General features: G+C 47.6%; 1 protein-coding gene across 1 annotated transcript; it reads left to right on the plus strand.

Annotated features, from left to right (window-relative positions):
- Positions 1 to 353: 353 nt before the first annotated feature.
- SCD (stearoyl-CoA desaturase) lies at positions 354 to 22557 on the plus strand. The gene is made up of 6 exons (XM_068166201.1): positions 354 to 686; positions 4376 to 4661; positions 12104 to 12234; positions 15662 to 15867; positions 17031 to 17263; positions 18877 to 22557. Exons 1-6 carry the CDS (start codon positions 660 to 662, stop codon positions 19074 to 19076), a joined length of 1083 nt encoding a protein of 360 aa, XP_068022302.1. The 5' UTR covers positions 354 to 659; the 3' UTR covers positions 19077 to 22557.
- Positions 22558 to 23092: the final 535 nt, after the last annotated feature.

Genomic DNA, 23092 nt, shown 5'->3' on the forward strand with positions numbered 1-23092 from the left:
AAATGCTCCCCACAGAGACCCCCGGTACAGAATGGATGTGTGACGCTGAAGGCCCTTCTTTCCCCGCCGCACTCCTCAGCCAGATGGGGAAGGAGCACGATGCTCCCTGATATCCCTCGGCTGTCTCTTCTTCCCATGGGGGCATCCCCCACGCCCGCGGAGCCGTGCGCGCACAGCGCAGGGTGCGCGCCGCGGGGAGCGAACAGCAGATTGCAGCCAGCCAATGGCGAGGGCAGGCCGAGGTGGCACCAAATTTCCCGCAGCCAATCGGCTGGCGAGGCGGAGGGGTGGAAAAAAAAAAAAAAAAAAAAAAAAAAAAAGAAGAAAGGCAGGCATCATGAGAGAGCCTGGCCCTCGCCATCCTCCTCTTCCTCAGCATCCTTCCTCCCGCCCCCCGCTCCGCCTCCCCTCCCAGGCCCGCCGACAGCGGCATCCCCCCCTTTCCGACTGCCCGCCCGCCGCGCTGACCCTGCGCATCTCATCCGCGGGCAGGGGGTCACTGGGAGGCCGGGACGCGGAGAGCCCAGCCCCTCCAGCCGACAAGCGAGCAGCCCCGCTTAAATACCTCCGCGCCTGCTGCACCCGAACCGCACAGCTCGCCGACCCGGGGACCTGCGCGCCCGCGTACCGCCGCCGAGCAGCAGAGACAGAGCCCACCCATGCCTGCGCATTTAATGCAGGAGGAGGTAAGCGGGGGGCTGCCGGTGGGCCCGGGGGTACGGTGCTTTGTCTTCTCCTCGCCCCCTCGTCTTTCATCTCCGCGGCTCCGGCAGTGCCGCGCTGCCGCAGTCGTGGGGGGAAAGGCCTGGGCATCCACGCGTGTCCGTGCAGCGCGCACACACGTATGCACACGGATGTGTGTGCTCTCTCTGTGCCACATCTCAGTCAGGAGGCGAATTCTTTCGGTGCTGTCCGAAGACATCATCCAATCCTCATAAGCAGGGATCGCGCCACCGGGGCTTACTCCCCGCAGTTAGCCCTCGGATGGACTGCGCATAAAATTCAGGTTTCTCTGAAAAACATCCGTCTCAGCGTGCTTGCTAGGGCTATTCAGGAGGGTATTTTGTGCCAAGAGTTCGTGGCGGGTTTGGAAGTGCTGTGTTATTGGGTTTTTTTCGTTTCTTAATTAATGTTTTTATAAGAAAGGGCTTTCACCTAACAGCGTTTGTAAGACAGATTTTGCAGCAGGGAGCGTCTCTAGGACACACGCAAGGTGAAAGCCCAAATGGAAGAATGTCTCTGTCTGCATTGCCTGAGCCAAGCAAACGCACAACGGCTGTGCTGCCCATTTTTGGCATAAGAAGGTCTGAGTAACAGCCCAGCACCTGGAAGATACCTACAGTTGTTGAATCGCTAGAGATTGCCTTTTTAAAAAAAAATTGCCTCTCCTGGCAGCCATCCTTTTCCTGAGGGGAGGCAGGGACTGATTCTGCTATTCTCTCACCCTCTCATCCTTACCCTTTCTGCCTGTGCTGAAGAGTGGAGTGTAAATCTCAGACCCACTCTCTCCCCTGTCGACAGCATGAGGAGCCTCCTCAGGTCCTTTTGTACAGGTGCTGTGACCTTCCAGGGATGCTGTGATGTAAAGAACTTTATTCCTCTCCCACCCGAAATGGCTGCCAAGGAGGATGTGCTCAGACCATGTTTCATGATCTTGGCATTTATTTTGGGGCATATCCCAGAAAATGAAAAAAATCTTGACTCTGAGTCATGTTGGGCATATTCAAATATAGTGGACCTGAGATTCAGTGCCCTGGGGCCCCTAGGCTGTACCCAGCGCAAGAGCCTTTGAGCTGCAGTTGGTTGTATAAGCTGGCTGGATGCCAGGATCACCTATGGCGTGTTCAGTGCTGGTAGGGTGTGGGTAGGGGTTGGAGATGGGGGAACACATCTGTTCTGCAGATGAGAGCAGAAAAGTCATTCAGAAATGAGGGGAAGCCTATGAAAATGTTTTAGCTGGCCTCCTCCCCCTCTCAAGACCCCAGATCAATTCCCATCTCATATTCCTCTGTAGGAACCACTGAAGCCACTATAGCCATAGAGTGATAAAAGTCCTCTTTCCTTCCTCCTCACTTCTCTGGTCTCCAGCTAAATAGCTGCCCATTCTCTTTCTTGCTTTGTCCCTCCACCAAATCTGTGCTGATGGAGCTGTATTTCACAGCAGCTTTGTAGCCTGTTTGATTTAAGGTTAGTTTGCATGTGAGAAATAACAAGTTCAATTATACCAGTGTAATTCCAGCATCATAGGTATGTAAGCAAAATTCCTCATGTGGCTACTGCAATTCTGAAAGAAGAATTTTTTTCTTGTCACCTGTTTTCTTTGTCTTTGACATTGACATAAGCTGTCTCTGAGGAGAAAAATGCAACTCCAGTCCCACATTCTTACTTTGGAAGCAGCATGTCCATATGGGGAGCATTACTTGTCTAATTATACCACTAGGTCTCTGCTGGGAATTATTCCTGCATAGACAAGTCTTGGGTCTTTTTGGTAGATTGTCTTCCAGCCAAGGAAGAAAATAGTGCCTTCCTGCCAAAATGCCAGATGAGAATATCTGACACTTTGGAATGGGCAGGATTTTTCCATGCCTAATCTCTGGATTAAAAGACAATTCTCATGACTCTTTTCTGGGGGGATTTCCTTTAAATTCTCCAGCAGCTCAGAGCATGATATCCTCAAAATAATAATTAGGAAATCAGGCAGAGACAGCCTATAGCTGGCATCAAAGGGAGCCAGTCCTGAGCACAGCACTTGCATGTGCTGTGAGATAGCAGCAGGATGCTTTGTGTCCTGGCTTTTTCCCTTTTAACCTTTGCTTCCAGAAGGTAAAACTTAGAGCATTCCCTCTGTAGAGAACATTTTACTTCACAAACATGGTGAATCTGTCAGCTTTGCCAGCTCCTCCCCAAAGGAAGGTATGTCTATAACCCTCTAGTTTCTACCCTTGGGAAAGGGAGGAGTTGGCGTGGCCACGTAAGCTGGCTGGCCTGATTTTAATGCCTCCTTCAGGAAACTAGGCCATGGCAGAATGGTGGTCTTTTATCCTGTGTGGCTGGGTGGGAATCTGCTGTTAATTCAGAAGGTTTCTATTGGGAAAGGAACTTTCCTGGCTTGGCCATGCTCCCTCCCTATCATTCCTGCCAGCTAAACTTTATTGCCTTTTTGCACATGAAAGCCGTGGTGTGGGCAGCAGAGGGACATGTCCTTTGGGCAGGTTCCTAGGAGGCAAGGGGATGGGGCAGCATGCTCTCTCACCACTCACATCCTTCGTGCTTGGCATTCTAGGGGTAGATCCCCATCAAGTGCTTGGGCTGAGGCCTGACAAAGGTGCAAGCACCAGCATGCATGTGGCTGTCATGATGGAAGTAGAAATTGGTGATTTGGGGTTCAGTGACCTGTCTCATTAGGGTTGTTCCTGCCTGCTCCTTCCGTGATGCATGCCTGATGGGGCATGCTGCCGCTCAGCCAGGGCAAACAAGCATGTGCAGGGAGAATGTTACGTCACAGCTACAGGAGGCAGCCAGGAACCAGGCTGAGCCACCCTGCTGCTTAAAACTTCCTCACTGCATGCTGGTGGCCTTGGCTCAGAGGATTGTCTTCCGGTGCCTCAGTTTGCCTGTGGGTGTAAAGCGGGAGAGGGATAAGAGGCTTAGCAGTAGGCACAGGATAGGAGCTGTAGGTCTATGTGGAAGCATAATTCTCGACTGCTTCTGTACTCTGATCTCTAAGTATGTCAGTCTTGCTACATCCAAGCCTGGAAGGTGAGGCAGGGAGAGATAAGGAGAAACCCCAGAGGAATCCTCTTGTGGATCTTCCTGATGTTCCCCACAGTGATTTCTGGGGGGATGACACAAAAAGGCAGGATAACAGGAACAGCCCAGTGATTTATAGTAAAACTGTGTTTCAGACCCTATTTTTCTCCTACTGCCTTGTTCATTCATAAAGTGTCCTTTATTGTTGTCTTATGTACAAGCCCAGACCAAAAGCCCACCTATAAATGCTCACTAATAAAACTGAAGGAAAATTAAAATCCTTGCACCCTGCAAATGATCTCACCAAAGCCACTGGTGGGGGGACGAAAAAGGTGGGATTTCAAATCTTTTTCTTTACTTTCTGCACTCTGGCTACTACCTACCTACTTTTCCCCAGGAAGATCATGCCCCCTCTTTCTCAAGTCATGACTGTAGAGCTAGGGCAGGCTCTTCTTGGTGCCAGGGAGGCTCAGCTGAAAGAATGGAGCCTGCAAAGTAAACTTCAGGCTGCAAGTCTTCATACTGCCAGCCTAGCTGCTCATGTTTCCATTCCCTGCATTGGTAACCACCACTTCTTGGTTTTTTTTTTCCCTTTCTTGAAAATGTCTGTTGCTGCCTCTCCAAGGAGTTCTCCTCCACTTCCAGCGCCACCACTGTTGGCACTGTCACCTCCCGGGCGACCAGGAATGGGGATGCCATCGTGAAGAAGGACTTACTTGATCATGAGGACTTGGCAAGAGAGCGGGGCATGATAGATGATATCTTCGATGAGACCTACCAGGAGAAAGAGGGCCCCAAGCCTCCCTTGAGATACGTCTGGAGGAATATCATCCTCATGAGCCTGTTGCATCTAGGGGCCATATTCGGATTGACACTGATACCCTCTGCAAAGATCCAGACACTGGCATGGGGTAAGCACATTCTTCCATTTATTTTCTGGCATCTTCAAACCCCACATCTGCTGGGTGGTATTCTCTTTTCTTCAAGGCCCACAGACTCAGGGTGGAGAAAGAAGGAAGTGGAGGTCTTCTGTTAGAAGAAGCTAGTCAACCAGCTTTGTAGCAAACTGTGGGAGGGCTTGCCAGTGTCACTTGTAAGGTCATGCATGGGAGGGAGGAATTTGGCAAGGGACTGCCTGGCTGCATAAAGGACAAATCTGAGTCAGACGCATTAGTCTTGGAAGTAGCCCACACCTGAATGTGCAGCTACTTCTAAGGTGAAGCACAGAACATGTTTGAGGGAGTATCATGACAGTCCCGGGAAGTTAGGATGAAAAATGCTCTCAAGAACACTTCAGGGGGTGGCTGAGGAGGCAAGGTACAGAGCATTATTTTACATGAGGCTGCTGCCCCAATGCAAGAACCATTCCTGTTCTTACCAAGGGACGGTAAATCCTGCAAAGACTCAATGTATATGTGAGGTGAAAGAGACAAAATGCAGTTATGCTAAAAAGTCAAGAATTAAGTCTGAAGTTCAGGTCTTCTAACATTCTTACAAAAGCACAGATAGCTCCCATCATCCCGGAACTAAGCCTGACAACTTTCAAAAAGTAAATAAGCAGCTCTCCAGGCAGCAAATTCCACTGAAAAGCACAACCCAGCAGAAGGTAGCTAGGCGAAGCTCCCCTTTCTCAGAGACCTTGCCCTCAGTAGGAACCAAACTTTGCTTGAAAGGCAGCTGGGCCTGAGGCCCAGGCTGCAGGGGAGCTGTACTTTCTACAAGCCTTTGTGTGGATCCCTGGAGGAGTCAAGAAGCCAAATGGCTCCCAGAAGGGAGGTCAAGAGACTGCATCCAGCCTCTGCCTTCCTGTGAAACAGAGCAGCCTGAAAAGGGACAGTCTAATTTGAGACTTGCTGGCATGGCTTTTGGTTTCAGTGGTGCTCCTGCAAAGTGCTAGCCGGGAGCAGCATCCTAGTCAGTCCAGTGGTGGACTGGAGCGATCCACCTGGTCTGTCCTGCTCTCAAAGCCTGCCCTTCTGATGGCTGTGAGTGACAAGCTAAACCAGGAAAGAGAAGACTCCCTGAACTTTCAGTCTGACTGTTTTCCTTCCAGACCATCTCAGTCTCTCACAGGCAGAGGCTGGGGGGATGAACATCACTGGAGGCCGCAGTACTTGGTCAGAGTCTGGCTACAGCATCTGTGAAAGCAGAGAGACTGATGTGTAACTCGTGTAGTCAGCATAGCTTTCAGAGGGGCATTATGAAAGATTTTGCTGGGCCTTTGCATTGTGACAACTTGACAGGCTGCAGTCTCACCCAAGGTGGCAGGACTGGGCAGAACATTCAGCCTTGGCATGACCTTGGAAGAGTGTTTCAGGGCTCTCAGTCCTTCTTTGTGTATCCCATCCCAAGGCTCTCAGACAGAGCACTAGGCAGGAGCTGCTGGCTTCACTCACTGAGCTGGCAGCTTGTGTCTTCCAACCCCAGCCAAATATTCTCAGGGCACTGGGGCAAGGAGGAAGAAAAAGGTGAGTCCAGTTTACTGGTTTCATTTCAGACTGTTCAGATGCACCATAACTTCCAAACGCATCCAACCCTTCTCCCTTGAGCTCCCCTGAGATACTTAAATGGGCTTGAGCATCCTCATGTAGAAGATTAATACTGCTTTGCATTCTGCTAAGCCCCACCTCACCCTAAAATGGTCTCTGAGGCAGTGTCTTTGCAGCTGCATGTCTGATCATGACATCTGTATGGCATTTCATGGGAATCTGTCTTGCTTTTTACTTGATGCTAGTCCCTCATGCTTTTTTTCTCCTCAGTCCTGTGATGTGAAGTGCCAGTTGTTTTTCTGTCACTATGAGGCACTGTGAGATTCCTTGGTGGCTTCTGAAGTGACATACACTCTGGGAATGGGAGAAGGACATGGAGTTTGGGGGAACTGCATCGTTCTGAACTGTCTGAAGTGTGGAGTAGCTCCACACTGCTTCCTGTCCTGCATCCTTGGCACTTGTTCTGGGAAAGGACTACCCTTCCTTGCACCCTGCAGCCAAGTCAGAGCTTTCTCTTATAGTCCATTCTCCTCAGTGCTGACTGGAGCTGGGATACTCTGATCCTCCACAGTTCTGGCTTCTCAGCAAGGCTCCTTGTGCATTCTTGCATTGCACATTTCTCAGTTCATACCTTTCTTTAGCACATCTAAGGCATCTCAGTGACTTGCTATTATTTTCCCAGCATGCCATGGTAGCAAGGAGAGAACTATATTTCCTATTGTACACACAATGATAGAGCAGCAAAGACTCTCAGGAGTTGCCCCCAGCAACACTCCGTGGGCTCATGGTAGAACAGCTCTCTGTGGTAGTTCTAGAGCTGCTGGGGGTTTGCTTGTTTCTTTGTTTTTCACATCATTCCTTCCTTAGGCTGTGTACATACAACATAAAATTAATATGGCTCCAGATGTTCTCTGCTGTAATGCTGCAGGGAATTGTGGTGCCTGGTAGCTGATCTACATTCTATATTTTATTATAAGGAGCATCCTCTGCTTATACCCTCTTCATCCAGGCCACTGTCTCCTTGATGTTCCTGTCCCTCTGAAACCAGTTATATTGGTGACTGTGTCCTCTTTTGTTTTCATTTCTCTGTGTGCTAATTCCTCTTTGTCTCTGAAGCTCTCCAGCCCTGCCTTCATCATTGTTTGCTGTTCTGCGTTGCTGTGTGCATTGTGTCCCCTGATCTCTTTCTGGTACAGAGCTTCCCAGAAAAGCTAGGATTGTTGATCAGGTGAGAGCTTGCCATAATGAGAGCCCTCCAAGCCCTTCCAGCATGATAGCTTTCTAGCCAGCTTCTCTTTTCATGCCGTGTTCCCACCTGACAAAGTCTTGCACAGTCTTTTCAGGGATCACAAGCAGTTTCCACAGCATTTCACAGCCAAATGATATAGAGACTGAGTCTGGAAGGGCAAAGGTGACTGACAGTTTGTTCTCTAACTGCTTTAAGCCTCCCTGGAAACATGATTTGCAGGTTGTCCTCCTGGCTCTCAGGTGCAGCAGAGTGACAATATTTGTATTAATTCCTGTTGACCTGGCCAATGATCTCTATAAAACAGTGATGATTCCTCTCGATGCAGTGCTCTAATCCCCTAGCTTCCTGCAATGGCAGCTGTGGCAGAAACATGGCTTGATAACACTTTCTTGTTGCTGCTGCATCATCTTTGCATCAAGATGTATCTTGCTGCATAATTTAAGCAATTCTGACAGCCAAAAAAATCTCAGCTAGTACTACTCCCAGGGATGTGTCCAGCAAAACATTTACTAGAATATTTTGTTACTTTCCCACCAAGAGTACTGCTGGCACCACCTCTCTGCTCCATGTCCTGTCCAAGCTTAACTAGCAGGTGCCATGTGGAAAGCTATGTTTTAGCAACAGTAGCTCCTATTGCTCTCCTAAATACTGTTCCTTTCTGCAGCCTACACTTCCCTTGTTTTTGGTATCTTTCTCCTGAGAGTAGTGCAACTAATCTGACTAGCAGGACTGGGAGGCAAGGAAGGAAAAGTCCAGAGCTATAGTTTTCCCTTGCCATGAGCAGAAGCCCAAGGATACCTGTTGGAACAGGGACACTTCTTCATGTAAACATTGTTCGTGTTGACTGCAGGTGAACACGCCCTTAGCACATTCCTGGCTGCTCTTCATAACTTGAGGTCTGAATCTGGGCCCTGAAGAGGTAAAGGCTAGCGAGTCATATAGACATGACTGAATTTGGAATGTTTTGAGTTTAACATTTGGAGCACTGAGTGCATATTACTACCAGTGGTCATACTTCTTTGTATTCCAGTTGAATGGGTCATTTGGAACATCACCTGTGAGTTCACAGTCTTTTGGATGTTGAATACTTCAAAGCATAGCGTGGCAGATTACTCTGAAACCTCAGCGTCTAAATCCTTCAGTTTGGAGCAGCAGCACAGGGCAGCTGTGAAAATCTGTGCTACTTTATTTCACCTTCTCTACTGTCTTTCCAATTGCATTCCTAGTGGATGATCTTGGAGGAGCATTCCTTCTTTCCTGTGAAATGCTGATTCCCTGCCTATGTAATGATCATCATTGTACCTCTTTGTGGGCATGAACCTTCTGAATCACTAGGGTGCTGGGTAATTCTGTTTTCCACCGGGCTTTCCAACGTTACTGTCCAGATCCTGTCACTGTTACAACTCTTAGGAATGGCTGATCAAGCTGATAGTCCCTAGTTAGGGTTTGGGTTTTTGTGGGGCTGGGTGTCGTGTATACATAGAATGAGAATCAGCTCCTTTCTCATAGAAATTATCTGCTCCTTACATAAACTATAGCTGCTGTATACAGGCAAGAGGCAAGGTGGCATGGAAGTATAGTTAGAGAGTTGTGGCCATTGTAGCGTCCTGGGATGCAGCTCCAAGTGAAGTCAACATGAGTTGCTGAGATTCTTTGGCTTTGGATGAAGGGTTCTGTGTCAGGGTACCCAAAAGCAGTGGGTACTCTTCCAAATTTTTAACAAAACCTTTCAAGCAAGGCTACTCAAAAGGAAGTACTGGGCTGTCTGGTTACTGGGTCTGTCAGTATCCCCACCATTTCCCTTTTGTGATTCCTTGTGCATGCTGGCATGTCTTTGTTGATGGTGTCATCTTTTCCTGAGGGGAATAGCCACAGGCAAATTCTGTGAATTGCCTGTATAAAAGAGATCCAGATATACTTCCTTCTTGCAAAGATTAAATACCACAGTCCTCAGCCACAGTTATCTTCCTGGAGGCTCTTTATCAAAAAAAATCCCTGTCAGCATGTAAGGATTCACCAGAGTGGGAAACCTAAACTCAGGGCAATAAACAGGACCTATACTCACCTAACTTGGCATTTATTTTCTAGTGCTATTGAAGATCATGAAAGACTGCGTATTTAATTTCTGTCCCCAGTGCACCATTAACTCATTACGCTCTGCTCCACAGTGGAGAGCTAGGTTCTTTCCTAGCAGGTTGCCCCACACATCTATTACAAGTTTATCATGGACTCCATGTGGTATTTTTCATAGAGTGTGTATAGGTTGGAAGTAGAATCCAGACTCCTCTCAGCTCTGCCACAAACTGCTTGGCACCCTTGGAAATCCAGCTCAGCTACTGAGGTGTGCACTGTAGCTATGAAGTTGCCCAGAGGTTTTGCGAAATGCAGTTTGCAGGGTATAGCAGCTTACATTCAAGGGAGAATGGTGGTGAGTCACAGTTCTGCTGCTGGTAGGAAGTGTCTGAAACACACAGAAGTGGGATTTGTTGTTATTGCAGTCTGAGGCTGCAGAGGTTCTGCAAATCAGTCAAGTTCTGCAAATCAGTTAAGTGCTTTGAATTTTCAAAGTTTGCTCTTCTGTATAAATCTGTGGCAGTAACGACTGACCTAAAATGAGTCTTAAAATCTTGTTCCTAACTTTCAGGTCAGTATCAGGAGGCTGGGTGAGACCTTCAAGGTGTCCAGCATAAATACTTTCCTGTCAGTAAGGCCAAAGAGAGACCTGACCCAAATACCTTGTTTCAGAATCACTCACTTCTCCCCTTCCAGGCTTGGCCAGATCCTGCTGCATCTGCATGCATTTTCTTCCCTCTTTATGCCCCTAAAAATCAGCTATGACCAGTGACTGGCTACTCCAAGAGACTGTAGAGGTTCTGAGAGACCTGAGGCAGAGATGTGCTGCTCTGAGGATTACAGTGCATATGGCAGCAGGAAGGAAGACCAAGGGAGAAGATGATGATGAGAAGTCATAGTGAGATCAGAGACAGGGCTGGTGTTACACAGCAGGATGGGAGTGAGAAGGCTTCATGCAAGTTTAGGGGCCCAGAAGAGGACATTAAATCAGCTGAGACAGGCTTTAAACAGATAAGAGATTAAGCCTATAATGTAGAAAACCAATAAGAAAGTGACAAAAGGAAGATGGAGCACGAGATCATAGGAAATTAAGCCTGAATTATTTTGAATGAAAGAATAGGGTGACAATGCTTTGCATATGTCTCAGGCCTCGGATTCCAAACAGGTTTCTGGCAGAGAATCTGTTTTCTGGGTTCAAGATAAGCTTGATCAGAACCATTTGGCTGGGCTGAATGGTATGTGTACCAGTGATGCCTGTCCTTGGGTTTACACATAAGAATAAGGAGCTGCTTTCATGACTGAGCCAATTGGCTGAAATTCGCAAATTCATACCAAGGAAAGAGTTTCCCCTGAGGAAGTGGAAGAAGACATCCTTCCCCCAGTGGACTGAAGATGAATTAGTTGACCTATGCACAAATATGTCAGTTTCCCTCTTAGTATCTGATCTTGCAGGGTAAACCAGCTCTTGAACACCTCCTGTCTTTGCACCAGACTTCCTGACTTCTGCCTACACTTTCTAGAGAAGGACTTACTTTTCACATACAATTTTCTTCCTATTCCCTGCATCCTAGTGTAATGCTGCTATGACCCCATTGGGGTCTTTCTCCATTTTAGTTCCAGAAAAAGATTTTGGAACCCATCTTAAATTCCAGAGGTCCCAGGAGAACATGCAGGAACGCACAGACCAGGGGAGACATAAACACATGATGCAGAGGGAGAGCGATGTGGTTTTTTTACTAGCTGCCAGAGGAGCAAGGAATCGCTTCTAACCTCTGTGGAGAAAGAACCCATGAAGAAGCCTTGAAAGTTGACTGGCCCAGCAACATCTGCCTCTGCCATGGGCACAGATGGCAATGGCTTGTTGGCTTGGAGTTTCCTTCTGTACACGGTGCAAGAGCTGAGCAGAGGAGGGGATCAGAAAGACCCTGGGAACAGGAGCCTTTATGCGGATTTAAAGTCAATGTTGGAATTGAAGGTGAAGCCCAGGCTTCAGTGGGATGCTAGTTCAGATCTTTTTCTAGACAGCTTTGCTCAGAAAGAGAGCAGCAAAGAAGACTAACCTTGGGCTTGAGCTCTCCTCTTGAAGAACTGTAAGATCGCCTACCACCTCTGGGTGAAAAGAATTCAAAAGAGATTTAGTGCGGAGTAGTGAGATAGGAAAGCAAGACCCTTGATTATTTAGGGGAAAGATGTACACTGGTGGACTGCAGAGCTGCTAGCACAGGGCTATATGGAAGCATTTACTTTATATGATTTTGACAATCTTGTACTGTGACAGATGATACTATGCTTTTGACAAGTCTTATAAGGGGGAGTCTCCTCCCTTCTCACAGATAAAGTGATTTGCCCCACACTGCTTAGGAAGTCTGTGGTACTTTGGGCACCCTCACATTGATTTTTCTAGCCCTAATCTGTGCTTTTCATGGGTTTCTCTCTTGCTTCTTCATCTTTGGGGTAAGGCCTGCCTTCATGTTACTCTGCCTGAAACTTTACTGCAGGCTGACTTGCTCTAACTGCTTCAACACTTTCTATTCCTCTCCAGCCCTTCTGTGTTTTGTGGTGAGCGCTCTAGGGATAACAGCTGGAGCTCACCGCCTCTGGAGCCATCGGTCCTACAAAGCCACGCTGCCCCTGCGGATCTTCTTGGCTATTGCAAACTCTGTGGCCTTTGAGGTAAGCACCTCCTCAATACACCACTGATCCTCAGAAGAAAGTGCTTCTCTGAATCCCTGTCTCAGATATGGCATGTAAACTGATGGAGAGGTTCCTCTGTCCTGCTACATGTTGTTAGGAAACAAAGTACATCCAACATTGCAGTGCTGAAGTCCATCTCATTGTTGTCACCTTGTCCAGAAACAAACTGGGTGGTGTGACCGTTTGAGGTGGGTAGAGGACTGTTGGCCAAGACCAGGGGTAGGATAGCTCTCCAAAGCAGGAATGTATGTTTCCCTCGAGGTGTGGTCTCCCTGTGCTTGCTTGAGGTCCTGTGAAAGAGGTGTGGAAGTGCTAAGTGCTCTCCTGGTGTTGCCTCGCCCTCTTCTTGCCGCATGGTTGATAAGGAGGGGAAACATCTGCAGGGCCCATGAAGCTGGAATTTGCTGCTGCAGAAAGATGAAGAGCTTGTTGAAATTATGCAGTTAGAAGGATGTCCCTCTGGTTTGTAAGAGTGATATTTAGGAATAACCCCATTATAAGTCACACCACTGACTTCTAGGGAGTCATCTCAGGTCAGTGATGTTTCAATGAAGGAAGGGCTGGGCTCATTCAGAGCGGCACAAGTGGCAGCTGATAAACACCCCAGGTTATTGCCTAACCACTCATGAGACCACTTCACAGTCCACAAAGCAAACACACCAGAAAGTCCTTTAGAGCCTGTAGAAAATAGCAGAGATGGCCCTTTAGGAGAAGTCAGAGTGAAAGTCCAGATTGATATGACACTGAAAAATCCTGGTGGTCTCTCCAATTTGCTGCTGTGAGGCAGCTCTAACACTCCAGCTGTTCTTCAAGAAACTTTATACAGGCTTGCTCATGTGTAGGAAGTGTTCAGAAGGGTGGCAGGGTGCAGCATTTTGATAGAATAAAGTGAACAGAAAAGTATCAGCATTGTGCCCCTAAGTAATTCTCCAGCTGAGGTGTGGGTGAAGGGTATAGACCAAGTGGACCAGGTATTTTAGACACTATTTTCCTTTCCCCCACCCCTGTAGCCATAAAAGGCATCACTTAGTTGACATGTAATCAGAACAGGGTGGGGATGGAGCTATTTTAGCCTTGAAAAAACTTCTTAAAACACCATTTGCTTTCTTGTTCTCTAGTACCAAAGCAGTCTTTCATGAGGAAGAGGAAGGAGCAAGCTATTGATTCCAGCTACTATTCCAGCACTCAGCAAGGGAATGGGATGGGGTGCTGTGTATTGACTAGACCGGTACAAAGACCATCTTTCACAGGGTTATAGGTCAGAAAGAGAAAGAATTTGCTGAGCTATTGCTGTAGGGGATAGGAATAGACAAAGATGAGAGACAGACAGATATTTCAGCTTCAATAGGAACTAATCCAAGTTTTACTGAAAATTCAGTAACATTCTCCATGAATTTATTCTTTTTTAATACTTACTTTTCAATGAGATCAAGAGAAGGTTTATTTTCAATTTATGTTACTTCTGTTAGTGGCAGCAGCTCCAAGAGGAAACTGGTAACTTTGAAGAGCAGAGAAGGCTAGAGACTATCTTCTCTGAGGTGATTCAGAAAATGCCTGTTGGCTGTTCAGAGACCTGTGGCTTGTGATTTCAGAGATTCTGGGAATTTCATCCCTAGTCAGCTCCACCACCTACAAGACTAGACAGCTGCAGCAGAGCAGAAGCTCTCCTGGTTGTAGCCTGTAGATGGAAACTCCCAAGAAAGGAGACATTCTCCTTTGCTTGATCTCAGAAAGCCATGATTTTCAAACAGCATTGCAGCTACAGGTGGTCCCAAGGAAAGGTCTGTAGAAAAGGTAATGTGCTAATGTTTGGGTCAAGATGCTGACTTCTGAGCTTTGAGACTCCTGATTTGTGTTTGCGTACAGTGTGTGGTGGATGAGGTAGTACTGCATTCCAACTCTATGTGGCACATGGTCTCTTTCCAAATTTGTGCCTCCTGCTTCCAGCAGAAGCAGTTCCAGGATACAGGGAATGCTCACCCAGATGTGCAGACCCAAGCTGACTGTCAGGTTTCAGACTTCAGGCTGAGCTTTCTCATGTTACAAGAACACAAAAAAGTCACAGGAGAAACATTCTCAGCACAGCACTGGTTGTTTTTTCTCTGCTTCCTTTATAGGGAAGGCTGCTAGGCCACCCTCTTAGCGGGGCAATGCTGAATGACTGAGCTCTAGCTAAGATCAGCAATGGTTGCTGATATTTCAGGGCACTCACAATTTAGCTGGGAGGAAGGCAGCAGCTGCCAGTATTTGGAAACAAGTAAGAGTTGAATCCTGCTCCATGTGTATCATTGCCTTATTGTATAGCCTGTGGGTAAATAATTTTATCTCAGTTGAAGGAGCAGTGGTAGTGGCACTTGAGAGGGAGTTAAGGAATTGTGTCTCTGCTACAGGCTTCCTTTATGGATAAATCACTTGAGCTTTCCAGGAATGAAACAGGGATGATTATGCTGCTTCCCTACCTTCAAAGTGTTTTGAGGAAAAGTCTTAGGTACTTAGGTGATTAAGGAGACTCTTGTGTAATACAGGCAGTAGAGGCATGTCCATGTTTTGTAGGATGGTGTAATACATGGCTTTAAATGCATCAAAATCTTGGCGTGAAGGAATGAACACAGACTTTAAAATCCATTCCTAAAACTGGAAAAAAAAGTCCTTTCTTAATCCAAATTATGAAATCTTTGATATTTTTCACAAAATGTATTGATTTTGCAGCTTAAACAGAACACTTATCAGGCTGAAGTGAGGTAATTTTGATAACTGTCACTGCAATGGTGTGTTTATTCTATTTCTAAAGAGAGGCCCTAATTTTAAAACTGTTTGACTTCCAATGAAACACCAAAAAAGTTAAAGAAACTTCACCTCCAAGTTAAACAAATCTGATTTGGCAATCCCAGGAAAAGCAAGGTAGGCTGATCCATGGAAAATGTCAGGGCAAAGGGAAGGGACAAGTTGACCAGTCTTAGCTGGCACATTGTAGGGCTGGGGACAAGACACCAACAAGAGCTGAGAATGTGAGGGAGGAGGCACTGCCTGGCCAGTGAGGGTTGGCTATTGCAGGGGTAGAGGAACAGCTGAGCAATCAGAGCCTGTGATGCTGTAGAGGATGTGCAAACCAAAGCCTAAAGTTAGCCAATTAAAAAAAAAAACAACAAAAAAACAACCAAACAAAACAAGACAGAGGAAAGGCAGCCCACTAAAGAAGCACATTTCAAAGAAACTGAAATGGTTCAGCAAAGACCCAGCCTTTGTTTTAAAAACCAAAAGCCCCAACTCTAATGAAAGATAAAATGACCACTATGAGGCCAGGTCAGTGAGATTTGGTAGTCTTAAATGTTTCAGGCCCTTTGTGTTAATTTGAAGGGAACATCTCCAGCCCCAGCCCTAAGTCTTCACTCCTGTTGCCTTGCAGAATGATATCTACGAGTGGGTCAGGGACCACCGTGTCCATCACAAGTTCTCTGAGACAGACGCAGACCCACACAATGCCAAGCGAGGCTTCTTCTTCTCCCACATCGGCTGGCTGCTGGTGCGCAAGCACCCAGACGTCATAGAGAAGGGACAGAAGCTGGATCTGAGCGACATAAAGGCTGATAAAGTGGTGATGTTCCAGCGAAGGTGAGTGGTGGGGACAGCCCCATGCAGAGCCATGTGGGATGCAGCATGGATCCTGTAAAGCCCAAGGCTTTGGTGTGCAATGAACTGTGAGAGGAGCTAGTGCCACCTGCAGCTATTCCACACCCCTTTCTTGCCTACCTGCCTTTTAGCATCTAGCCAGTGGTGGGCTGAGCACCAACACAAAGCACCTCCATGCCTCCCAGCCCACAGCCCAGGTGCTGCTTTGGCTGGCCCAGAGCCCACCCATGGGTTCTTTCAGGCTGTCTTTGGAGACATCATGTTATAACCTTCCAGGCTGTGTCTCTGCCCCTCTCCCATCAGTCTCCCAGAAACAGTGTCACAAAAGAGGAGTTGAAAATGGAGAGGCAATAACTGGAAAGGACAATCTTGATTCAATGGTGCCTCCTGGATAAGGTTTCTCTCAGTTGTCTATACTGGGACTGATACCCAGAGGAGATGAGCCTGTCACCAGGGCTGAAGGGATGGGGGACTTAACCCATGTAGTAACCACCCTTACTTGGGAGGTCCCTAGTAGTCCCAGATGATCCAAACAAGGTTTGTGGCTTCCCTACATTTTGTGCCTGGGATTTTCTTGTGGGATGTCAGAGTGGTTCTGCTTCCACTCCTCCCTTCCACTACTCCCATCCCTCTAGTATAATAGACACTATCTGCTCATCTGTTTGATGGCACAAGTGTTTTTTACATTTCTTGATGGGGTATATTGGTAGTCAGGGCCAAGTCTGCAAGGAGGGGTTGCAGCACAAGACCAGAGCCGGAGAAGGCACCTTGTGTGGGACTCTGTAAGCATGGGGTTTCCTTTACTGGGACCAATATAACTGAGAAGCAAATGGCAAATGAAGTCAAAAGCAGCAGCTGGTTCCTGGACTCATGATGATGGATGCATTGCTTTGTGCACATACGAGATTGAGGCAGGGATGGCAGGACTTTAGGTTGAGTCTTCCGCCCAGTGATAAGACTTGAGACCTGTAGGCATGGGTTCTGTGCATCCAGAGCAAAAGATGCTGGTCTCAGGGGTGAGGTATTTCTGCACTTGATTTTTCCCTGTGTAGCTGAGTGTGAATCCTCCAGAGGTAGGACTGAAACAGCCCTTCCTGTCCTGCCTCTGCCACTGAGTGCTTTCCTCATGACCACTTCCTTTCTAGATTCTACAAGCCCTCGGTGGTGTTGCTGTGCTTCACTGTGCCCACTGTAGTGCCCTGGTACTTCTGGAACGAATCCATCATCATCAGCTTCTTCATTCCAGCCATCCTGCGCTATGCTGCAGGGCTCAATGCCACTTGGCTAGTGAACAGTGCTGCTCATATGTATGGCTACCGGCCGTATGATAAGAACATCAACCCACGGGAGAACCCCCTGGTCAGCCTCGGGGCTCTAGGTACGTTCAGCATCTGTGTCTTTTGCTGCAGGTAGATTGTAGAGCGGGGGCTGCATTTGCTTCTAGGAATTTCTGTGAATCCAAGTGTTCCCATTTTCCCCTCCAGTCTTTGCATCTACAGGTGTTTCCCAGGCTGGCCAGTGAGTAAATAAAGGCAGTGGGGTTATCAGGTCCCGCCAGCCTCTCTTCAAGCTTAGCACCTCCTTATCTCAATAGCAATATTTTATTTACCCAGCTCAAAGGTCTTTCTGCCCTGTTCACCAGACAAAAACTTACGGTGCAGTCACTGCTTATCTGTCTTAGATTTGTCAACCTGAAAACCAGCAGATGTGCATTTGGACATGTTCTCAGGACAGCTGGTGATTTTGAGGGTATTTGAGGATAAAACAAGCCAGATCATCTCCTGTGTTTTCCTGACATTTTGGGAACATAGGAAAGTACACACTGGAGTGAGCATCTGCCCTGATCTGTTGTCTGAAGCCCAAGTCTTCATCTGGTTTGCATCACTCTACTTCACTGGGGTTGCACTGTTTTCCAGTAGTGCTGGGAAGGATCTAGGGGGATCTGCTCCTGGATTTTTCATAGCAAGGGATTTGAACAACAGAGACTCAAGGAGCAGGAATCCAGCTGATGTCACTGAATGACACTGCACTGAATCCAGCACTGACAGTGTTTAGAGCAGAGAATGGCTGACAGGTGTAGAACGCTTAGTAGAAGTCTGCATTATGCCCTCTGTGGGGACAGGCTGTGAGAGTTGGTGCTGTTCACCCTGGAGAAAAGAAAGCTCTGGGGAGACCTTGCAGTGGCCTTCCAATAGGTGAAAGGGGCCTACAAGAAAGCTGGGGAAGGACTTTTTACAAAGGGTTTACAAGGGTTTATAGTGATAGGATGAAGGAGAATGTCCTTAAGCTGGAAGAGGGTAGATTTAGACTGGATATTAAGAAGAAATTGTTTACAGTGAGGGGGGTGATACACTGGAACAGGCTACCCAGGAAAGTACTGGATGCACCCTCCCTGGAAGTGTTCAAGGCCAGGTTGGACAGTGCCCTGAGCAACCTGGTCTAGTGGAAGGTGTCCCTGCCCAGGGACACCTGGCAGGGTGTTGGAACTAGATGATCTTTAAGGTCCCTTCCAACTGAAACCATTCTCTAATTCTTCCCCCCTGGAAATGCCCTTTGGATTCCACATTAAGACTGACTGTGTTGTAGGAGTATTGATTGGCCTGGCTTGTCAGGGACTTGCTGCTGCTCCAGCTGGTAGCTCAACCAATACTAGAAAGTTTCTCATGGTGGCAGAAAAAACATTATGAATGCCCTGATGTTCTGGTGCAGTCAGTGGGCCATGGTCTTTCTTGTTTCTTTGCCACATGCTTGTTTTCCTCTGAAGCAGCATAGGTCCTCTGTGACTGTCATTGCCTCATTTAGGCCAGTGTGGACATGCTGGACCATGCTCAGATGAGATGGGGTAGATTGTAGAGATGTGAAATTGGGCTAGAGTAGCGATGAGCCTGCATTCAAGCCAGATCCTATTTCAGGAATGTGGTGCTTTGGGCTGAGATAAAGGGACCACTGCCTAGAGCTCTGCAACATCCTCTCCCTGGTCATGTTTTACAGGAGAAGGCTTCCACAACTACCACCACACCTTCCCCTATGACTACTCTACCAGTGAATTTGGCTGGCATTTCAACTTAACCACAGCTTTCATTGACCTCATGTGCCTCCTGGGGCTGGCCAGTGATCGCAAGAAGGTCTCCAAGGAGGTCATCATGGCTCGGAAATTGCGGACTGGAGATGGAAGTAACAAGAGTGGCTGAGTACCCACTCCCCTTCACACATACATCCACACCTCTCCTTCCTCCTTTTTTTCTCCTTTTCCCTTCCTTACCCCTCTGAACACGCTGGACAAAGGTGTAATGTTCTGTTTACTAACTACTGAATAATGATACCAGTTTGCTTACGATAATGAGTTTTAACTCTCCTCCCGTGATGTATTTTACATGATGTATTTAAGATCTAGGACTCTGCCTTTATAACACAAGGCCACCCTTTTCCCTCCTCTCCTCTTTTCCATTCATTCTTTCATCACTCAACCCCATCACCCGCTTTACATTGTCCCAGTCTCTCCCTGGCAACAGAACTGGTAGGAAGCAGCCCAGGGAAGCCCATTGTATCCAGCTATGTACCATGAAGTTAAGGGAAGCCTGTACCAGCCTGCTCAAGAGTTGAGCCAAAGTCAGTGACCCTCACCATCTTATGCCCACAATTTATTCTCCTGTCCCTCATACTTTCTCAAGGGCTGCAGAAAGATGTGTCATGGCTAAGCTGCACTCCCCAGGAAAAGCAGCCCCATCCTCTTCCCTTGCTGTCAGAAGGAGCATTTTATCTTTCCAAAATGGAAAGTGTTCTTCCACCACACAGCCTCTGGTTGGGAAAAGGTATGCCCCTCTCAGACTCTCTCAGAGCTCCAGCCAGGATGAGGTGGGTCTGGTGGGAGCCTTGGTGGCCTTATCTCCTCTCTCTAGTGTCAGAGCCTCCCTTCCTGCACGGCCTGCTGTGCCCCGTGCCACCAGGGACTGAAAGCAGAGCCCAGCTCCAGGCTCCATATCCCCTTTGGAGAGCTACAGTGAGGAGGGGGATAGATATAGGGGTATGTCACTGGCTGGTGTGGGGCAGCACCACTCCAGGGTGGTTTTGTTCACCGCCACTGATGAGATTTTCATCATCAAACAGGATTTTGCCAAAACGGACAGGGGGAGAAAGATGTAAGCCAAAGCTGCACTGCTGAGTTAAGCTGCTTTATGTACTGGAGGAAGAGGGTCCTCTCTGGGTGGCAGGCACATGTCTTGGTGTCCATGCCTGCCCTTTAGATCCACATTGGGTGCTGAGTGCAGGGACAAGGCAAGGGAATACCTGCAGGGTGAGGATGTCTGCAGGAGCAGGTCTCTCCATCCTCAGGGGCTCTGCTCAGGCAATTAACAAGTGCCTGAGAGACACTGAGGCAGAGCTAGGCAGCACCAGAAGCTCGAGGGAGTTGAGACCTCCCAGATGAGATACTGCTGCCAGTATATGCTGGGGTCCACCAGGGTGGTTTGCCATTCCCTGCTCCTCTGATAGACCGTGAAGGGGAGGTGAAAGCAGGTCCACATTAGTTCCTTAGCTAGTCTCCCCGCCCCTTCAGCAAGCCATCTCACCACCTCAGTTCTTTGCTGGCAGGGCAGGCAGTGAGGGTGGCTGAGCCTGTGGAAAGGTCACTTATATCACTGAGCCCATGTGGGCGCACAGCTGAGCCTGTGCTGGAGAAAGAAATTGCCATGGGTGTTGTTTCCTGAAAGTCGTAGACTTGCAGCTTGAGTTCAGGCAGTGGGTTATGTTCTAAGCATCATGGCCCCTCACTCCTCACTAGGCCAAATGTGCTTTTATTCCCCCTTAACTCTCTCCATTATTACTAATTTTTTTATTATTATTAGTTGTAGTAATAGTATTGATTTTGTTGTTTAAATGCATCAAATAGAGTTGGAGGAAAGCACAAGACGTGGCTGGAACAAGGTGATGTTGGAATGGGGTTCACAGTGTCTCCCTTAATCAGGCAGGCCAGGGAGGGCAGAGACAGAGCAGATGCCAATTTCCTCAGCTCTGCCACATAGCAGACAGGCAGGCTCACAGGAGCAAGTCTCTGCAGCTGCACTTTCTACTGCTGCTGTGAAACTCACCAGGAACCAGGACAGTTCTGTGATGGTCTTATTAACAAGAGCTCTTCTTACTCTGAAAAGAAGTCCTTCTCCTCTCCTTTCTCCTCCCTGCCACCTCTGTGGCCTTGTTATTGCTCAGCAATGGGACCCTTTGAAGTTTCACACCATCAGGAGCAATGTCATCTCCAGGCAAGAGGTACAACAAGGACAAACCAGGAGCCTTTCAGCTCCCAGCGTCTGGACACAGCATTCTTAATGCTGAGGCTTGTGACTGCCTTGGGGCTGGCTGGGGCTAAGAGGGTTGTGGCTAGAATTGTGTCCTACCAGTTTAAAGAAAAAAGAAAAGCCCCCCCAAAAGAGAAATGCTGTTAGCTCTGTAATTGCAAGTAATTCACTCGGGTCTAAGCCCTTTTGAACTCATAAAAGTCTCCAGAGAGGATGACTTTGCTGCAGCCAGTAGCTTGAAAGGGGCGTGGGGAGGCAAGAAGGTGAGGAGAATGACTTCTTTGCTCCTGGTGCCCTTACAGTGTTGTGTGACATACCCTATGGTAAAGAAGCATGCTGAAGTATTTCACATTCTCTCAGCAGAGAAGCTGAGTTTGACATCAAGGGTTCCTTTCAAATTTCAAGTGCTGATTCAGGTCCAGAATCTAGAATTAGGGTGGAAGCTGAGGAACAGTAACCAAACAGTCCTGGTGTTTGCCGAGTCACTTTAAAGGTAGATTGGCAAATATCTCTGGGTGCCTTAAATCTTTCTTTAATATACATAGGAGTATTGACAGCTATTTGCCGTACTTTTATTTTTTTTCTCCTTAATTATGAACATTTGAGGGGTTTCTTAATTATTTAATGGCCTACATCAAACTGTGGGTGCAGGTGATTTTGAATGTACTTGAGTTAGAATTTTTGTTAGATTAAGAAACAGATACAACACTTTTAAGTAGAACTTTGTTTGAGATATATATATATACCTATAAATATATATATATTTTTGGTGGCATGTTTGTATCCTGGACGCATCGTCTGTATGTTTAGCTTAAATGAGTCCTTGAGAGGTGGGAACAGAGAACGCAGCAGTGGGATTTTCCTGGGACCTGTTCCCAGCTTACCTACTCTCTTACTGCGTCATTGGGGACAAAGTCACTTAAAAACTCTCTGTGCCTCAGTTTTCCTACCTGTAAGAGGGGGTTATGCCCTGCCTCCTAGGGGCGTGGAGAGGCTCACTGCCAAGTGGCTGAGCACAGAGGAGGGAGGTGTAGGGAGCACACGCACATCACTGCTGGCAGAAGCATGGACTGGTTGGTTTTCCAAAACCATTCCCAGCCCCACTGGTATTGTGAAGAGCATATGTCCAAGTGTTGGGTGTTCAGGGAAGGATTGGAAAGTTGAATCTGCACATTGTCTAAGCTCTGTCACTGTTGAAATGTGAGTAGGATACGGTTTTTCACAGTGTAGGGATTTCTGCATAGTAGTATCTCTGTTTTGTGTACTGGAAACGAAAAAAAAAACAACCTTTTGAAATAATTTCTACTAATATGGAAACAGACATCTGGTTGTGCTGATCTGAAATTTTATTTGTTCATAATAAAAAAATATTACTTTAAAACTTGTTGGAGTGATGACATAGCAGGCTGCACTTGGTAAAATATGCAAGACTGCATCTGGATGGAGAATACGATGCATTACCATTCCCAAACCCACCTCCCTTCGGTGAAAACCAGGGAAAAAGGCCTCTGTCTCTTTAAGCGCCATGAATGAACGGATTATAATGGCTTTCATACTCCAGCAGGGCCCAGGCGGGCACGCCCCGCTACGGCTGCCCCCGTGCCGCAGGGTTACTGCAGGTTAATTCCAGCCGGGGCCTCTTGCCAGGGCCTTGCGGCTGGCGGGTGTACATGTGGCGTAACACGTAATACCGGCAGCACATCTCCCCAGCCAGGCCTGCCTTCCACCACATCACGCAGGTTCATTGACCTCGGCAGGGGGGAATTTTCCTCCCGCAAGAGTGAGCGTCCCTGCTCTCCCCAGCCCTTTTGCAACTGGGGGAAGTGAAAGGAGAAGGGGGAAATCCCCAGCCCAAATCTGTTCTATTGATGTCAGCTGCTCTGCTCCCCCACACAACCATCTTTTGAACATTCAAT

This window comes from Melanerpes formicivorus, unplaced genomic scaffold, assembly GCF_026170545.1.
Source record: "Melanerpes formicivorus ecotype bairdi unplaced genomic scaffold, bMelFor1.0.p_v2 SCAF_98, whole genome shotgun sequence".
NCBI lineage: Eukaryota > Metazoa > Chordata > Aves > Piciformes > Picidae > Melanerpes > Melanerpes formicivorus.

What these genes read in the sequence shown, in the direction of transcription:
- SCD (XM_068166201.1), top strand. Translation starts at nt 660, where the DNA reads ATGCCTGCGCATTTAATGCAGGAGGAG. An exon ending in CGCATTTAATGCAGGAGGAG is followed by an intron (nt 687 to 4,375) that starts GTAAGCGGGGGG and finishes TGCCTCTCCAAG; the next exon opens with GAGTTCTCCTCCACTTCCAG. An exon ending in GTGGTGATGTTCCAGCGAAG is followed by an intron (nt 15,868 to 17,030) that starts GTGAGTGGTGGG and finishes CTTCCTTTCTAG; the next exon opens with ATTCTACAAGCCCTCGGTGG.